Raw genomic sequence first — 18,214 nt, 5'->3', positions numbered from 1 at the left:
ATATAGGAGCCTATGTAGGGATTTTCAGTAGGGGTTATAGTTTGATAAACGAAATTATAACCAGCTCTCTTGAGTATTTCCTTTCTAGGACTACACAATTCAAGTCCAGTTCTGTAAAACTTTCGTACAATTCTAATCGTATTTCTTTTCAGGATTGAAATACTTTTTTATGATCATTTACCTTAAGGCGCTTGTATACCTCACCGATCCCGAGTATACTTCTGTTGTTATTATTCGGACTGGGTTGAGTAAAAATAATTTAGAATTACTTGTCAAACAGAAACTATTTATTAAACTTTTATAAAATTTAAATGAATATCACTCCACATAAACATCATTCAAATTACATCTGTGCGGTCAAACATTTCGCACGCGTCTGTCTATACCTTCGCCTTCGTCTTATCATCCAAAAAATCCCCACTACTAAACACACTCATTCCTTACTCTTATCGGGACCCTTAACTCTATCTGTCGGTAAAATTATAAAACCAATGGCCACGACATCCTCCCCCTTCTAGTAAATTCAGTTTTTTCTTTTTTTTTTTTTACATCAATTTACAACAATTTACCTGAGCATAAAAAAATCAGAATTCATACAAAAATTCACAATCTTATTTCAGTTAGTCAAAACTTATATTTTAATAAATTTTATTACAATAAATAATAAGAATAAATAGAAATTAACTACTAAAACGTGTTGGTTTTTTACTAATGCGTCCCGATCTCGTAGTAACAATATTATTTTCTTCACATTTATTCTGCGAGTCGTCAGTTATTATACATTCTTTATTTTTATTTACATTCTCATCTGTACAACGTCGTTTCTTTTGTTTCATCTGAAAATCGTTCACAATTTCTATCTGACTACTTGACACTTCCAAAGGATAAATTTTTTGAATTGGTCTTTTTAAAATTCCTTTTCTCGACTTCAATACAAATACTCTATTTTTGCCATCGCAACCTGTAATTGCATCCATTACCCGTGCAAGAGGCCAGTCAATCCGTTTTGTATTATCATCCCCAATTAAAACAACATCCCCAACTTTTATTTCTCGTGTTTCCTTTTTCGAATTTTTTAGCATCAGTTGACCCAGATATTCTGACCGAAATCTTGCTCGAAGATCATTAAATATTTTTTGTCTATATTTAAGCTTTTTATTTAATTTCGCGTTACTTAACATGTCCAGATCTGGTACACCAATTTCGTGAATCTCTTGGATAAACATTGAGGGTGTCAGGGGTTTGAGATCGTCTGGATCTTCTGAAACGTAAGTCAGTGGTCGAGAATTGACTATCGCTTCCGCGTCGCATAAAGTTGTCATCATGCTTTCATACGTCAAACTAGCTCTACCCAAGACTTTCCGCAAAATTGACTTCAAAATGCCTATCAATCTTTCCCACCATCCCCCCCACCAGGGCGCTGATGGCGGGTTAAATACCCACTCAATTTTTAATGTCGAACTATGATTGGCTATTTTTTTCCCAGTTTAATTCCCTCAATGCATTGGCTGTGCCTTTGAAATTTGTACCGTTGTCGCTATACATACATCTAGGTCGTCCACGTCTAGCAATGAATCTACGAAAACACTCTACAAATTCGTCCGTTGACAACGAGGATGACAGCTCGAAGTGTACCGCCCTGTATACCGCGCACGTGAAAATGACAATCCACGCCTTTTCCCCACCACGTAAGAAAAGCGGGCCAGCAAAATCGACACCTGTTATCTCAAAGATAGCCGCGTCACGTACTCTGTTCAAAGGTAGAGGGGGGGCTTTACATTCCATGTGCTTTGCTTTCTGTCTCTGACAGACAACACATTTGGCAATAATTGATTTTACTAACCTTCGAGACGATATTATCCAAAATTTTTCGCGTAGCGAACTTATAACAATCAAACTTCCCGCATGACCCAACCTTTTGTGTATTTCTCGTATAAGCATTCGTACAACTTCATGCTTATTATCTAAAATAATTGGACTAAGAAAATTCAAATGATCCTCGCGATGAAAAATTTTTGTTTTCACGACCAATAAACCGTTTTCGTTCAAATGTGTTCTAAATGATGTTAATTTATTTTTGGCTTGTTTAGAATTAAACATAGAGTTCTGTAAACCCTGTAATAATCGTATTTCTGCTCTTTCTATTTCATTTTCTGATAATCGTCTATCTAATCGTTGAATACTCGTTCCCTGACTATTGTGAGATTGTTTTTTGTCCTGAACTTGCGCTCTACAATTCTCTAAAAATCTTAAACTCCACGCGATAAAACGCACGAGTTTCGTATAAGATTCAAAACGAGTACTAAAATCGAATAATTGCTGATCTATATTTACCATGTGTATTGTGGCAGATTTTTTCACTTCTCTTCGTATCTCTTCTTCGTCAATTTTTTCCTGAAATGCCGGCCACTCAGAGCTTTGTTTATATAACCATCTCGGACCAAGCCACCACTTAGATTCTAATAATTGCTCGGGAGAGCAACCACGTGATGGAAGATCTGCGGGATTTAAATTCCCAGGCACATGTTTCCAATCATCTATTCTCGAAAGGGTTCTAATTTCTTTTACTCTATTATGAACAAATATACCCCATTGCATATCCCGCTCTATCCAAGCTAAAACTGTAGAAGAATCAGTCCAATAAACAATCTGATCAATTTCACGAGTCAAGGATTTCTTAGTCGCATCCGTCAATCTAGCGCCAATCGTGGCTGCCATCAGTTCCAATCGTGGAATAGTAGCACCCCTTGGCGCTATGCGAGACCTAGCGTTTAACAATTGCACATGTACTGTACCTATATACTCCACCCTCGCGAAAACCGTCGCAGCATACGCCGAACCGCTAGCGTCACAAAACATGTGAATAGTCAAAATTCCCTTGCCGATTTTACGTGGTATTTCTATATTTTTTATTAATGGAAGATCTTTTAACCACGAAATAAAAACATCCCTGCGTTTATCTTTTATCACTGTGTCCCAATCAATTTTTTCTGACCATAATTCCTGTAATAATAATTTAGGTAGCAAAGTCACTGGGGAGGAGAAACCAATAGGGTCAAAAATCCTATGCGACGCCGACAACATCTCTCTCTTCGTGACATTTTCTGAACTTTCCACAGGTACAAGTGCAGGATTAATTGAGATAACATCTCTTCTTTTATTCCACAAGAGACCTAATACTAAGGATGTTTCATTCGCGGAAGAATCACCCGTACTTTCCCAACCACGCAAATCAAATTTTCCGCTTGTCATAATCGACCTTGCTTCTCTTTCGAATTTTTCTCTCTCTAGTTCTGACTCAACGCTTGTAACGCAATTGTCAACATAAAAGGAACTTTGTAATTTTTCTACAGTTTTAATCGACCAACAGGCTTCATTATCTGCTTTCGCCCTTTCTAATGCCCTTATCAAAACTAAATTGATAACAGCTGCTAGTAAAAAGGGACTACATATCAAGCCAAATACCACTCTACAATGACGAAACGTAATCAGCTGTCCGTCCTTGACCCATAAAAACCTCAAGTAATCTCGATCAGACTGATTGATCCCTATTTGTAAAAAGGCCTTTTTAATATCCGACACAACACCAATCTCAAATTCGCGAAACCGATTCAAAGCGGAAGGAACCAATTCAATCAGATTGGGTCCTTTTTCGAGACATTGGTTCAAAGAAGGACTATCCTTTTCATGTGAAGATGCGTCAAAAACTGGTCTTATCTTTGTTGTACTATGTTCTTTAATCACCGGTCGATGAGGTAAATAATGATTATTTGGATTTTTATTTTCAGTTTTCGAGACGATCTCAATAATTCCCTCTGACAACCATTCCTGAATTACTTTATCATAATCATGTAACAGATTTTGACATTTAAGTTTTTCTATTGTTTTCATTAATCGAATACGCGAAATCTCATAATTGCTAGAAACAATTGCATGATTCTCTTTAAAAGGTAAACAGACCTCGTATCGATCATCTACTGTCAACTGTGCTGTGCCCATTATTAATTCTTGAGTTCTTTTGTCGCAAATTGCTTTATCAATTTTTTCAATAGGATCCGTTATACCGATTATATCTAATTCCCATAAATCGGTCAGACTAGCCTCTTTCACGAAAATCGTATTTACCAACATTGTCGCATCTTTTCGTCTCGAATTATTAGGTAATTTCCCCATTATCGTCCATCCCAAACAAGTTTCAAACGCGGTTAAACCATTTTTCAGATCAAACTTATTTCCAGTCAAAAGTTTCCCGGCCACATCTGCACCGATAAGTACATCTATAGGGTTATTATCAGTTCCAATATCGGATAAACAAATTTTATTATCATACAAATTTTTTACCCAATCATCACTTCTAACTCCCGGTATGGAGTCGCAAATCGTATCTTGATCCATTACTGTAAAATTACATGCATACGAGTTGTCGATACTTTTCATATGAATCAAATACACGTCATGAGTTTCACATTGTGATTTTACCCCACCGAAAAGTGAATGAATTACTTCTTGTTTACCCTTTTTTATATAGCCTATCTCTTTCGCAACACTTGTTCGAATATACGATCGTTGTGATGCCGAATCTATCAAAACTCTAATAATTTTTTCTTTAGACTGAGAATATAATTTAACTTTCAATGTTTGTAAATATACTTCTGGTGAATCACTAAAATTAGTTAAATTATTTTCGTGTATAGTTTTCTCTTTATCGTTTGTTTTGCAATCCGAAGAATCTTTTGAATTAAAACTTGAACACATTAAAAGAACGTGTCTGCGAGAACACCATTCGCATTTAATTCTAACTTTACATGTCCTTGATATATGACCCTTTTTCAAACAATAGAAACATGCGTTCTCCTTCTTAACTATTTCCCGCCTTTGACTCAAATCTAATTTACGCGCCATTTCACACTCTCTACTATCATGCGATTGCGTACAAAAAATACAATATACCGATTTCTCTACATTTTTCGAAACCAAAAGAGCATTTGCAGTCGGAATATCACATTTAGATTCTACTTTACCTTTGCATTTTTTTGTTGTTACCTGGTCCATCGAAGCACCAAATCCTGCCAACACCATCTCAATTCGTTCCTCGTCCTCCACTTCTCGCTGTAGAAATTTTAAAAGTCGTTGTAGCCTATTATTTTGTTCCTCAGGGCCATCTGTAGCATCACCTTCCCGTACTCCGTTACGTTGCCATGCACGAAGCACTTCCTCAGGCAGTGATGATTCCACAAGAGGATACAACATCGCTGCACACTTGTCCGTTGTCACACCAAGCGTTTCTAAAGCACGAATATACGATTCCAACTTATCATAAATCGTTGACAACAACAATTTTTTATCATGTTTAGCAGCATTCTGCAACACTAGTCCAAGCAATTCCAGCACATAAAATTCTACCACAACTTCGTCACGGCCAAATCTATTTTTCAAACTTTTTATGGCCTTGTCATAATTTTCGGCTGTGGAAGGAAAACTACGCACTAAATCTCCTGCGCGGGAACCGGAAACCGACGCTTGAAGAAGATACTGAAACTTGTCCTCTCCACTAATCGAGTCGTCATTATGTATTTTCCTGAACTGTGTCCAAAATGGCAGCCATTCCTTTATGTGACCATTGAACTTTGGCAACTCAATTTTGGGTAAATTCAAATTTCTCTGGACAGTCATTACTGCTGGAGCAAACGAAGGCTGCTGTGATTGTACTTCTGGTGCTATCAATGTCGAGATCTTCAACTTCCCCAATAGAAATTGCTTTTTATAGAAATCGTTACCTTCTAATTCATTCGTTATTTCCTGTTCGTCTTCCTCTATTTCAAAGAGTTCTTCCATATATTTGTGATGTATTGTGTCCAACTCCGTCATTTTATTTTCTAACATCTGAAAAGCAACTATTTTATTCTCCTTCGAACCCTGTCCATCCAATTCTGCCATAAATGCATTATAAGTCCTAGTGAACAGTGCTCTTTGAGTTTTTCTTTGCTTTTTCAGAGTCTCCATTTTGCTTTTCAAAATCACAAGCACTCGACGCCTCGTGGCACACTTCACAAAACTCTTTTTCTTTTCTTAATTATCACTCACCACACGTCCTGTCACGGTCGCCAAAATGTTATTATTCGGACTGGGTTGAGTAAAAATAATTTAGAATTACTTGTCAAACAGAAACTATTTATTAAACTTTTATAAAATTTAAATGAATATCACTCCACATAAACATCATTCAAATTACATCTGTGCGGTCAAACATTTCGCACGCGTCTGTCTATACCTTCGCCTTCGTCTTATCATCCAAAAAATCCCCACTACTAAACACACTCATTCCTTACTCTTATCGGGACCCTTAACTCTATCTGTCGGTAAAATTATAAAACCAATGGCCACGACATCTGTCGTGTACCATTCGAATAAAAGAGATAAAAGATATTTCTGTCTCTTTTACTCCAATGGTACACGATGCAAGTATACTCGGGATCAGTGAGGTAAACAAGCGCCTTTACATATATATATATTCTTCCTATATATATTTTTTTCAGTCTTTTTTCAACTTTTATTGCAAATAATTTTATTCAAGTTTTCAGAAAAAATAAAAACAATTTATTTCAATTCAGTAATTATTATTAGGGGTGAAATAAACAAAAAATTGAATTTTGCTCAGATGTATTTTCAAACTAAACCATATAGTTATAAGTTAAGTTTTAGGGGGTGGATTCCAAGACAGTTCATCACACTAATTTTTTTGATTAAATAGGATTTGGCTGTACTTTTGTGAATTCATTACTTTAGTAGTGAATAACAAATACTATTCAAAATTTTAAAAATTAATAACATTTTGAAAATTTTTTTACTTTTTTTTACACGGAGAAACTTTAGTTTGTAAAATTTGACATTATAATAATTATTTTTACAAAAAACCAATAGTAAGAGAGGATGAAGTGATAAAAATGACATTATTTTTTACTACTGTATTACAAAATAAATTTATCAGTATCATTTAAAAGTATAGTATATTATTAATAATTACAATAAGGAGTTGGAATGATTAGTAAAAGCTATATGAATTGTAAATTAGGAAACTGAGATATTCACAGAAAGAATTTTGACTAGAATAATTATGAAAAGTAAGAGTTGAAATTTCACATATTACACTCTGTTTTAAAAATATTACTATTTTTATTCGAAAGAAGCAGAGGTTTTAAAAATATTGCTCAACTTAAAATTGGTTATTGTAACATCTAAAATTGTTTTTTAAAAACATTCCCATTGAAAATAGGAATTTTATTTCTTAGTAGCATTCGATTGGTCGAACTTTACCGATGATGTACGAAAAATATCCGGTTATTGCCGAGTATAACCGATTGGGTTTTATCACGTAATAGTAATATTATCAATATACAGGGTGTTCCAAAAGTATGGAAACTTGCAAATATCTCGAAAAGTACGAATTTTTGTAAAAAATGTTCAAGACAAAAGTTGTTCCAAACAAAAAGATGTACATCTTTGAAACCAAAAAATTGGGCCCGGAGCCCAATGTTGGGCCCTACAATGAAAAAAGTAGTTTTCTTAAATGAGACCACTAATTTTCAGTATCAAATTCGTAATGTGGTATAAGTGCCCAAAATATTGGGCCCAATCCAAGATATTGGGTCCAAAATTTATCAACAGATAAATAAATTTTAAAAAATCGCATCTTGGAGGGATTTTGAGATCACAGGATTAGAAATTGGAAGCTAATTTTCAAATTGGGCATAGAGCCCAATGTAAGATTCCTTACCCAATGTGTAAGCCCAATATTTTTGGAATTTGTACCACAAGTCTAAGCCCAGAATTTCAGAACGATTACGAAATGGAAGGAAACTAATTTTTTTACTGTAGACCTCACATTGGGCTGCGGAATCTTACATTGGGCTCTGTGCCCAATTTGAAAAATAAGTTTGAATTTCTAATCCTGTGACCCCAAAAACTCCAAAAGATGCAATTTTATAAATTTATTTATTTGTCAAAAAATGTTGAGCCCAATCCCAGACATTGGGCCCAATATTTTTTGGCTTCTGTACTACAAATTTAAACCCAGAATTTCATAACGATTCTGAAATGGATACTGAAAATTAGTGGGTTTTGTTTAAAGAACTAATTTTTTTTAATGTGGGCCTCACATTGGGCCGCGGAATCTTACATTGAGCTTTGTGTACAATTTGAAAATTAGCTTCGAATTTCTAATCCTGTGACCCCAAAAACTCCTAAAGATACGATTTTTTAAATTTATTTATTTAACGAAAAATGTTGGGCTTAATCCCAGACATTGGGCCCAATATTTTTGTCATTTTTACTACAAGTCTAAACCCAGAAATTCATGGGGATTACGAATTAGATACTGAAAATTAATGGGTTTTATTTAAGACAACTAATTTTTTTTTACTGTGGGCCTCACATTGGGTGGCGGAATCTTACATTGGGCTCTATGCTCAATTTGAAAATTAGCTTCCAATTTTTAATCCTATGATCTCAAAATCCAAGATGCGATTTTTTAAAATTTATTTATCTGTTGATAAATTTTGGACCCAATATCTTGGATTGGGCCAAATATTTTGGGCACTTATACCACATGTCTGAACGCAGAATTTCATGGGGATTACGAATTTGACACTGAAAATTAGTGGTCTCATTTAAGAAAACCACTTTTTCATTGTAGGGCCCAACATTGGGCTCCGGGCCCAATTTTTTGGTTTCAAAGATGTACATCTTTTTGTTTGGAACAACTTTTCTCTTGAACATTTTTTACAAAAATTCGTACTTTTCGAGATATTTGAAAGTTTCCATACTTTTGGAATACCCTGTATATGTATTAAGTATATAGTTTGCAAATATGAGAAATTACTATTTTGAACATTTCATTCAATATTTAGATTTAACAAATTAGATTAATTTAAATAATAATTAAATCAAATGTATAATTTTGTATAAAAAAATTGTTTTTAAATATGTGTTTATTATTATTTTGTGTTTTATTGAAAAAATAATTTATTTATTTTAAGTGTTTCATAAAAATTTCTGAAAATCAAATATTGAAAAATTTTAATAAAAAATCAAAACAAAAAGTAGTTTAAAAAAAAGTATATATCAAGTAATCATTGTAAAAAAGTAATTCTTCGAATTTTTTTATTATATATATTTAAAATAATAACTTTTTAAAATATCTAAATTTTTTAAATTATTGTTAAAATTTTAAAGAAATTTTCCAAATTTTTAATTAAAATTATTCAAAAAGTTAAACAGTGAAGGAAACACAAAATGAAATTTACTGAATAATATTAAATTTTGAGAATTTAATTCAAATTTTACTTTATTTATATTAATAATTTATATTTTAATTAATAAATTTAAATAAATTTAAAAATATTAAATTAGATTTACACAGGTATATAACATATATTTGTAGTAATTCTCTCGCAAGCAGCAGTACTTTCCGTTGTTTAGTGTATAAAGAAGTTCCCTTTTTTCTCAAGCATGTATTGCGACGATTATATGAATGTGTGTATTGTTAGAATAAGTTCTTTATATTAGTATTGTATTAAAAGCGTGCGTTTCTCAAGAATATGTAATATGTGTGAATACAATATGTTTACTGTAATATTTGAAGGTGCAACTTCGAACATTTAATATCGACTATGGTAAAATTTAGTATAGTAGTAATTTTTTTCTATTATTGTGGAGGGTTTTTTAACTTTTATGTCAATATTCCCAAAACACTATAGTAATTTTATTTCCACACGGGATGGATATTTACCATAGTTCTTGTACATTTCATAATTCTTTTTCAGTTATTAATATATTTATAAACATGTTTTCAACGGTTCACTAACTTCAGTTTCCTATTTTTTTATTAACTACTGTTTAGAAATATAAATTCATAATTATTATATTACTCTTTCCAAATTAAGAATACTCACTCAGTATAATATTTAAATAGTAATTTGCACAAAGGTAACGCTATATCTTCATTGACTATTGGCTTTTTGTATTTAGTATTCGAGATTTTAAAAGGAAAATTGCCGTCGCTGGAAAATTTTTTTTTCGACTGTTTACAGTATACTAAAGTAATGAATTCACAAAAGTACATCCAAATCCCATTTAACAAAAAAAATTAGTGTGAGGTTGGTTCTACAATAGGCAAAATCGTATCGTCTTGAAGACGATTTTCATGCCAAAACGATGCGCGCGCATGCTTTTTCTATTGTCGCCAATCGTTTCGTTTTGAAAATCGTCTTCAGGACGGTACGATTTTGTCTATTGTGGAACCAACCTGATGAATTGATGTGGAATCCACCAAGTCGTTTCGATATCTCGAATATCGTAAAACCACCTTTACATCTAACCCAGGACATGAAAAGCTGTGACCGTACCTTAATTTATTCACGTTCTTCATGACATACGCAACGCAACCGAGTTTTCCGTCTATTGTACGTTAACTTTACGGCTTCCAGAACACATGGAGACGACTGTTTAGATTGCTCCAAGTTATTTGTAAATAATTTACTTCAAAACTATTAAGTCTTTGCGTTTTTTAAAAACACAAGACACAAATATTTCTACTATAATTCGCCAATTATTTGGAATCAATGTTATACTGTAAAAGTAGCTGTTTTTTCAAAATTGTAAGTATAAAATATAAATTGGTACCGGTTTGTAAAATGTCCACATATTATTAGGTTATTACGAAAAAAATAAGTTAGAAAAAATAAACAAATTTCTAGTAAAACTACGATTCTATTTATTAAACTTTTAATATTTATGACGTTAAATGATATTTCTTTATAATATACTTAATACGACATATAGAAATACAATTTATTACCTATTATTTTATTTTTTATTCTCCTTAAAATGTTCTTACATTAAATTCGCAATTTGTTATTCTCTTTGACGTTGATTTATATTTTACACAGTATTCTCAGGAAAAAATTCCTTTTTTCTGAAATTTTAAAAATTGAACAAATTTACAGAAAAAGTGAACTATGCATAAAAAGTTTTGAAAATTTTTGCTTCCAGTAGGAATAATAAATTATTACGGGACGCATGATTATCCCATAAAAATCATTAGTTACAATTTTGATTTTAAAGAATTCTATTACATAGAATTATTTTTTGACAAATTTTCATTTTTCGAATTAGCGTTTGAAAAAATTCAATTTAAAATGAATTTTACTTTACAGAATTTTTAGATACCAAATTTTTATTTCGTGGAATTCTTATTTTACAAAATTTCCCTTTAGATAACTTTTTATTTTAAAAAAGTCTAACTTAACAGCATTTTAATTTAGTAGAATTGTCATTTAATAGAATTTTTGAATGCTAGAATTTCCTATTCACAGAACAAAATTCGAACAAATGAAGTTCAAAAATCGCGCCGAAATCTTTCTGTTGATTGTTTGTACGGCCATTTGCAATTTCAGAGAAATGATTTTTCGGTTAAGTAAAAATTGTGTAGTATGAAAAATCGGTTATATGGAAATTATATCAAATAATAATTGGAACAAATGAAAATTCATCTGAAACAATATTCTATGCAATGAAATTCTACCTAATAAAAATTTTTTAAAATGCCTATTATGTTAAATAAAAATTCGAACGAATAAAAATTCTCTGAAGTGAATTTTCGATTATATAAAAATTCTTTAATATAGAAAATCGTTTTGATGAAAATTCTGCAAAATAAAAATTCGGCTCAAAAATAATTATGACAAATGAAATTCCATGAAATGAAAATTCTAACTAATGATTTTTAGAACATAATCATGTGTTCCCAAAAATCTCAAGTAAACTCTGAGAGAATTTTATAAGGTTTTTCGCTCAAGATTGATTTGAAGCAAAATATTCAGGGTGTCCAGCCACCTTGAAAACCTTGAATTCTCCTTGAATTTTATTTTGCCTTGAAAACCTTGAAATCTTCTTGAATTTTATAGCAAAACCTTGAATTGTTAAAATTTTCGAAAATGATATTGATTTTTTGTTGTGGACAATTTAATGAATTAAATTTTTTGCATAAGAAAAAGGATTAATGAGTGATGAAATAAAAGAAAGTGCTATAGATTAGACGAAGAAATTGCTTTGTTAAAACGTTTTTAAATGTTAAGAAAATTTGTTTCTTTAAATTTTATAATACTTTAATCTTTTAATTTAGTTTTATCAGATTTTTTTAAATTAATGAACATTACAAGAAAAATGTGCATTTCGTTAATTATTAATGTAATTATTTAAAATTAAAGTAGACTATGACTAAATTCCATGAAATTATGGAATATGGCAGCCATGAACACCTATCAGAAAACTTTTATATTTTCAACATTTTCAATAATATACACAATTTAGTATTATACTATTCAATAAAGTAGGCTTTATTGTTTTAAATAAATATTTAGTTACCCATTTATTATTTGTTTATAATTAATATTCCTTAAATCTGTATTACCAGCAATATTTTCATTGCTTGCGGGTATTCCTGAGATTTTTAAATACGTTCACTGCGCAACTCTTAGCAAAGACATAACCTAACTTTTTTGTTGACGTTACCGGTCACTCAGATCATTGTGTCAGCGCAGCCTGATTTTCTGCAGTTATACCCGCACTGGAATTGGTGTTTCGTTAGTAATTGCCACACAGGAATACCGACATCTCAACAGCAATACCCTCATTTACAATTATTTTTTAATTGATATTTTTAAATGCGGGGAGTGCCCAATAAACCTAACTTTAATTTATTAGCAAAATTTAATAATAAAACTTTCATTTGTAATTGAAATAACGACATTTGGTTTAAATATGAGCTCAGACAAGCTTTGCAAAGTTAATCTACACTGAAAATCAGCAGAATTACCCACAGTTACCCTATTTATATATAAATATTCTATGTGCAAATCATATCACAATTATTTTAATTTTTTTACTTATTAATATTGCATTGAAGGGGTAGTCTGGTGTTAAGGCCTTTTTTGGGATCTTATTTAAGGATTCTTTTTTATTATAAAATAAAAAATAATCACACCAAATCTTTTTACTTCGTTTTATTCTCATCATAAAGTGTTGAAAAAAATTATAATCGATTATTATTTACTATACTAGCAAAAATAAACACGCGCAAGCGCGCGAAATTAGGAATGTAATTGTTTATTATAAAGAAATTAAAATTAATATTATCAATAATATTATTACATTGTTAATAATAATAATAAAAATTATATTTTTATATAATTATTATTTAATAGAATTGAGACGAAGCTAAAGTACGCAACATTTATCAATAAAAACATTTTTTTAAAAAAGTTAAATATTACGTCTAAATTACATATATTTAACATAGGCGGAATAGTTATTTGAAGAATGCTTTAATATGTAATTTAGGCTTAATATACAACTTTAAAAAAAAATTTCTTGGTAAACGTTGTGTACTTCAGCTTCTTGAATTAAATTCTATTTAAATATTTAATATAATCAATTTTTTTTATTTAATTTAATTTTTTTTTCTGAATCATATTCTTTCTCTTCTATTTTATTTATTTTTTTAACTCTCTCAATACCCTTGCGCAAATATTCATTGTCCACATTTTTTTCCAGTTTTTTAATGTCGCTGACATCGTTGATCGAAATATAAGGAGGATCTGTAGAAAAACAACTTTATTTTTAATCAAAATTTTACAGATATAAATATATGAATTCAATTATTTTTTTATAAATCCATAATTTTTCATACATGATATCGAGGAAGTTATTTTATCAAATATTCTAAAAAATTTAATTTTTAAAAACTTTAAAAAAATAAATTTTTTTATAATAATTTTTATTTATTAAGTTTTATTACATTAAAGGTAGAAAAATGATTTTATCTTAATAATTAATAATCTGATTGAAAATTTTTAAGTCTTATTGTATGTCTGGCAGAATGTTTATTAAGTAAAATAATTTTATTATTTTGGAACAAAAAAAATCGTCTAAAATCATGCACGCGTGATTTGCTTTTTTTAAAAAATTAATAAAAATTTATATTTAAATATCTGTCGATAATTTTTCAGAAATTCTTTAAGAACATTTTCGATTTAAAATTTAAAATGATAATTTTTAATATAACATATATCGGTAAAGGTCTTGTAAAAATTTCTTATCATCAAAATATTTATCATTAAATAAAATTTTTTATTTTTTATTATATAATAATAAATAATAATAATTATTATTAATAAATTTAAATTAATAAATAAATAATTTATAAATTATTTAATTTAAATTTAATATTTAATTATCGTGGTTAATTAAATAAATTTTTGAAATTTGATAAAATTATTATATAGGGGAAAGGTGGGTAAGTTCGCGCGGCGGATAAGTTCGTTTTTCTTAATAACTTTTTTAAAAATAAATATTACGTATAACCGTTTTTAAGAATGGAGTATTGTATGGTAACGATGGTGTCTAAAAAGTTTTGTTGTAATCGGTTTGTTATTAACAAAAATATTAAACAAGTATGAAAAAGTTGCTTCTAATTGTAAATTTTTTGAATTTTGAATTTTAGAAAAACGTATTTATTATCCATAGAAATTGGTAATTTTTTTTTATTATAATTCTGGAACATTACACTTTATGAAAATCATGTTTTGAAAATTAAAAATAAGTTGTAAAATTAAATAAGTAATAAAATGTTTAAACTATTAATGTCGGCTAAGTTCGTGCGGTTAAGTTCGTCAAATCACAAGTCGCGCAAGCAAGATACGTAAGTTAGGTACGGGACATGCGCAATTGCTCAGAATGTATATAGAGATATGCAGCAGAAGACAAACTGATAGATTTCTACAAATGCAGGAAATTATTTTATAATAATTTAATTTAATGCTGCAATAACTAGTATGTTTTTATTTATACTTTATTATTTAAATTTTTGTTTCGCTTTTAATTTTCATTTATTGTAGCAGAATCAAGAAAATTACTATTATGCATAACCTCAATTATATACATACAATACCTATCTAAAATGTAATATTTTAAAGTTTTAAAAGATTTTATACCGAATAGAAAAATTTTAAATCTGATTTTTAATCGGGTTTCAGAATAGATGATTGTTAAATCTGATTTTTCGTCCAATACTAAAAATGTTATTTACACATTGTTAAATATCAATAAATAAATTATCTTTTTCACTGTCCTTCGCATTCATTCTTCCTTTCATGTCTAAAAATTTTTTAATAGAAAAAATGCGTAATTCAATAAATTTATAATAACAAATAATTATTTGAATATTTTGAGAAAGAAAAACATTAAAAATAAGCGCGCACAAAGCGCGCATGCGCATTTGTCTCTGAGAGTTACGTCCTTTACGTAGCTACTTTCTCCTCCTTTAAAAACTAGTTTTGATTGAAAAATTAAATTTGACGAAAAAAATGTATATTTCATTATAATACAGTATTAATTTTTAAGACATTCATAAGATTATTGATTAATAAAAACAAATACAAAAAAATTTGACACATTTACTTCAATTTATTCCTACTTTTTGGAAGAAACAGACTTACCCTCCTCCGTAGTCGAACTTACCCGCACCTCAGGTCAATTCTTCATTTTTACCATCGATATTTTAATTACAATTTATTTAATATTTTCATTAAAAGACAATTCAAATAACTATTCTGTTTTATTTCTGAAGGTTGTCTTTGTACTACGAAAGAGTTTTTATACTCAAACATTATAATTAAGTAACTTTTTTTATACTCTAAACTTTTTTTGGGCGAACTTACCCACCTTTCCCCTATTTTAAATTAAACTTACCATCAACTTATGCAGCTTACTCTAACAGCAATCGAATCAATTTTTCTCACAATCCTCACAATTTTTTTGCACGATTCTAACAATTTTATAATTTCTAATAATTAAAATACGACCGCACAAATGACAATGTCAAAATATTGAAAAATTTTAACCAACATAAAATAATGCCAAACAACACATTTAAAAAAAACAAAAGACCTATAACAAATACTAACTTCAGGTGTGGACAGAATGAACGAAAGATATTCATGATTATTATATGTAATTTTCACGAGTCGAAATTTAAATCCTCGTTAGCTCCTCCTGGAACCTAAATATGCCCTCTTTTGGATCATATAGACTCCCGTAGGCCCTCCTTTGAATCCAATGGAGAAGAAAAGGGCTAAAGAGGGTCTAGTTCGATTAAAAAATACAAAAAAATGGAAAAAAAATACTTTTTTAATTATTTTGATTAAAGCAAAATGAAATTTGTTCTCACATAATTTCTCTTTAATTACCCTTTAAAAACAGAAATTAACATATATTCAAGCGTTTGAAAAAATTAGTATAATTAGAGAAATTTTAAAATTTTCAATATTTTAATCAATTTTTCGACCCTACTTTGAATCCAAACGTGGAAACAAGGGAAATTTGCGACTGGTTGAGGAAGCTAAAGAGGGTCTGTTTAACCCTATTTACTCCTAAAAAAGTAGGCCTTAAATTTCGCCTCGGGTTGTTATTTTAATTTAATATTAATTTATTAACCCTTTCAGGGGCAGTGGGACGTATACGTCCCACCTTTTTTGTTGTTGTATTTTTGGTATTTCCGGCATATTTATCTAATAATAATCATATATTTCTTATTTTTAGATTCTAAGGATATAATATAACGAATCTATAATATTGTTTATGAATAATTTATTATTGTTAACTTAATATTATTCCATCAATCTGAAAAATATGCATTTTTTTAATAATTAATTCAGCTATTTGTAAACGCGAAGTGCTACGACTTTGAAAATCTTTACTCGGGGGTTTTTGGGGTCCCTGATTACGAATCTGAGGTCAGTTTTTCAAAATTCAAAATGGCGGATCCAATATGGCGGACGACTTTTTAAAAATATAATGCAATTTGTATGAAACTCGTTACTCGGGGGTTTTCGGGGTTGCTGATTACGAATCAGATGTCAGTTTTTTAAAATTCAAAATGGCGGATCCAATATGGCGAATATATTGAATTTAAAAAAAAAATGTCCGCCATATTGGATTCGCCATTTTGAATTTTTAAAATTTGCAAAAATCTGACCTCGGATTTGTATTCAGCGACCCAAAAAACGTATAAATACGTAATGAAACAAAAATTTGTATGCTTAGAATAATGTGCCCCTGAAAGGGTTAACAAAAAAATACTGGCGCAGGTGATTTACAAAAATCTATCCGACCGATTGCTCCAATTTTTTTACAGCTTATTCTACAAAAATATGGCTCTTGCCCGTACTATAATAAACCATTTTTGTTTATAAATAACAAAATGGCCGACTTATAAGCAAAAAGATTCAAAAATTGTCTCTTTTTTATTGACAAAAAGTTAAAAATAAAAAAAAGTTATCATTAAAATTGCGTATTTGAGCTGCTGGATTCTAGAAGGGCACGTAAATTTTTTCGGCCAGAAAACAAAGTCCCCTGGACACTCAAAATTAATTTTTCGAATTTTAATATTTTTCGAGAATATTCTTATACAGAATTCGATTGCGCATCCTTTTTTCTTAAGAAGAAATTTTCCATCTTTTTCCGTTTTCGAAATATAAGAGAAAAACTGTTTTTTTAAAAAAGAAAATTTTCATTGTTTTTTTGACTTCAAGTCGCGACAGCTCAGACAATTTTACGAATTTCTTAATGAAACAAAAACGAAAATACGTGTTATTATATTCTACGAGTGACTAAAAAAAAAGTTGTTTTGATTAAAAATAAAAAAGTTTTTAATTTTTTAATGAGACATTGCAAAATTCATGACCTGCAATTTTCACCCTGTGAGGAATTTTCGTAAATTTTCACCAGCAACAAACTTCCAGTGAGAAAGTTGTTCATTAAGGTCTAAAGAAGTTTTCTGGAATGTTACAATGCAATTGAACAAATAATAACAAAATGGCGAATGTTTAATCTTTGAAGTTGCGCGAGCGGCTGAACGTTTGGCATGTGTTTGCTACGTAATAATACAATCGATCTTTTTATGGTAGCAAACACATGCCAAACGTTCAGCCGATCGCGCAACTTCAAAGTTTAAACATTCGCCATTTTGTTATTAATTGTTCAATTGCATTGTAATATTCCAGAAAACTTCTTTGGACCTTAATGAACAACTTTCTCACTAAAAGTTTGTTGCTGGTGAAAATTTACGAAAATTCCTCACAGGGTGAAAATTGCAGTT

The 18,214-nt window shown here is 30.0% G+C and overlaps 2 protein-coding genes across 2 annotated transcripts in view; one reads left to right on the top strand and one right to left on the bottom strand.

The window, feature by feature from the left end:
* Positions 1 to 1,461: 1,461 nt before the first annotated feature.
* On the bottom strand, positions 1,462 to 6,003 carry LOC127282269 (uncharacterized). Its single transcript, XM_051306444.1, has 2 exons — positions 2,037 to 6,003; positions 1,462 to 1,964 (listed from the first exon to the last, which is right to left on the bottom strand). The coding sequence occupies exons 1-2, from the start codon at positions 6,001 to 6,003 to the stop codon at positions 1,462 to 1,464; spliced, it is 4,470 nt and encodes a 1,489-aa protein (XP_051162401.1).
* A 4,408-nt stretch (positions 6,004 to 10,411) lies between these two features.
* LOC127282261 (GPI mannosyltransferase 2) overlaps positions 10,412 to 18,214 on the top strand; it is a 104,189-nt gene continuing 96,386 nt past the window's right edge. The window contains exon 1 of the mRNA XM_051306436.1: positions 10,412 to 10,655. The gene's annotated coding sequence lies outside the window, so the exon portion shown is untranslated. The remainder of the gene's footprint in view (positions 10,656 to 18,214) is intronic.

This window comes from Leptopilina boulardi, unplaced genomic scaffold, assembly GCF_019393585.1.
Source record: "Leptopilina boulardi isolate dan_hultmark-lab unplaced genomic scaffold, ZJU_Lbou_2.1 LbouV2_292, whole genome shotgun sequence".
Lineage (NCBI taxonomy): Eukaryota > Metazoa > Arthropoda > Insecta > Hymenoptera > Figitidae > Leptopilina > Leptopilina boulardi.
The sequence above is the reverse complement of the archived record's forward strand: the minus strand, read 5'-3'. Positions and strand labels throughout refer to the sequence as shown.

Bases quoted from the DNA above. Each gene is read 5' to 3' on its own strand.
- LOC127282269 (XM_051306444.1), bottom strand. From the start codon at position 6,003: ATGGAGACTCTGAAAAAGCAAAGAAAAACTCAAAGAGCACTGTTCACT. The intron at 1,965-2,036 runs GTTTATTGGTCG...CAATTATTTTAG, and splicing joins AACACATTTGAACGAAAACG to ATAATAAGCATGAAGTTGTA.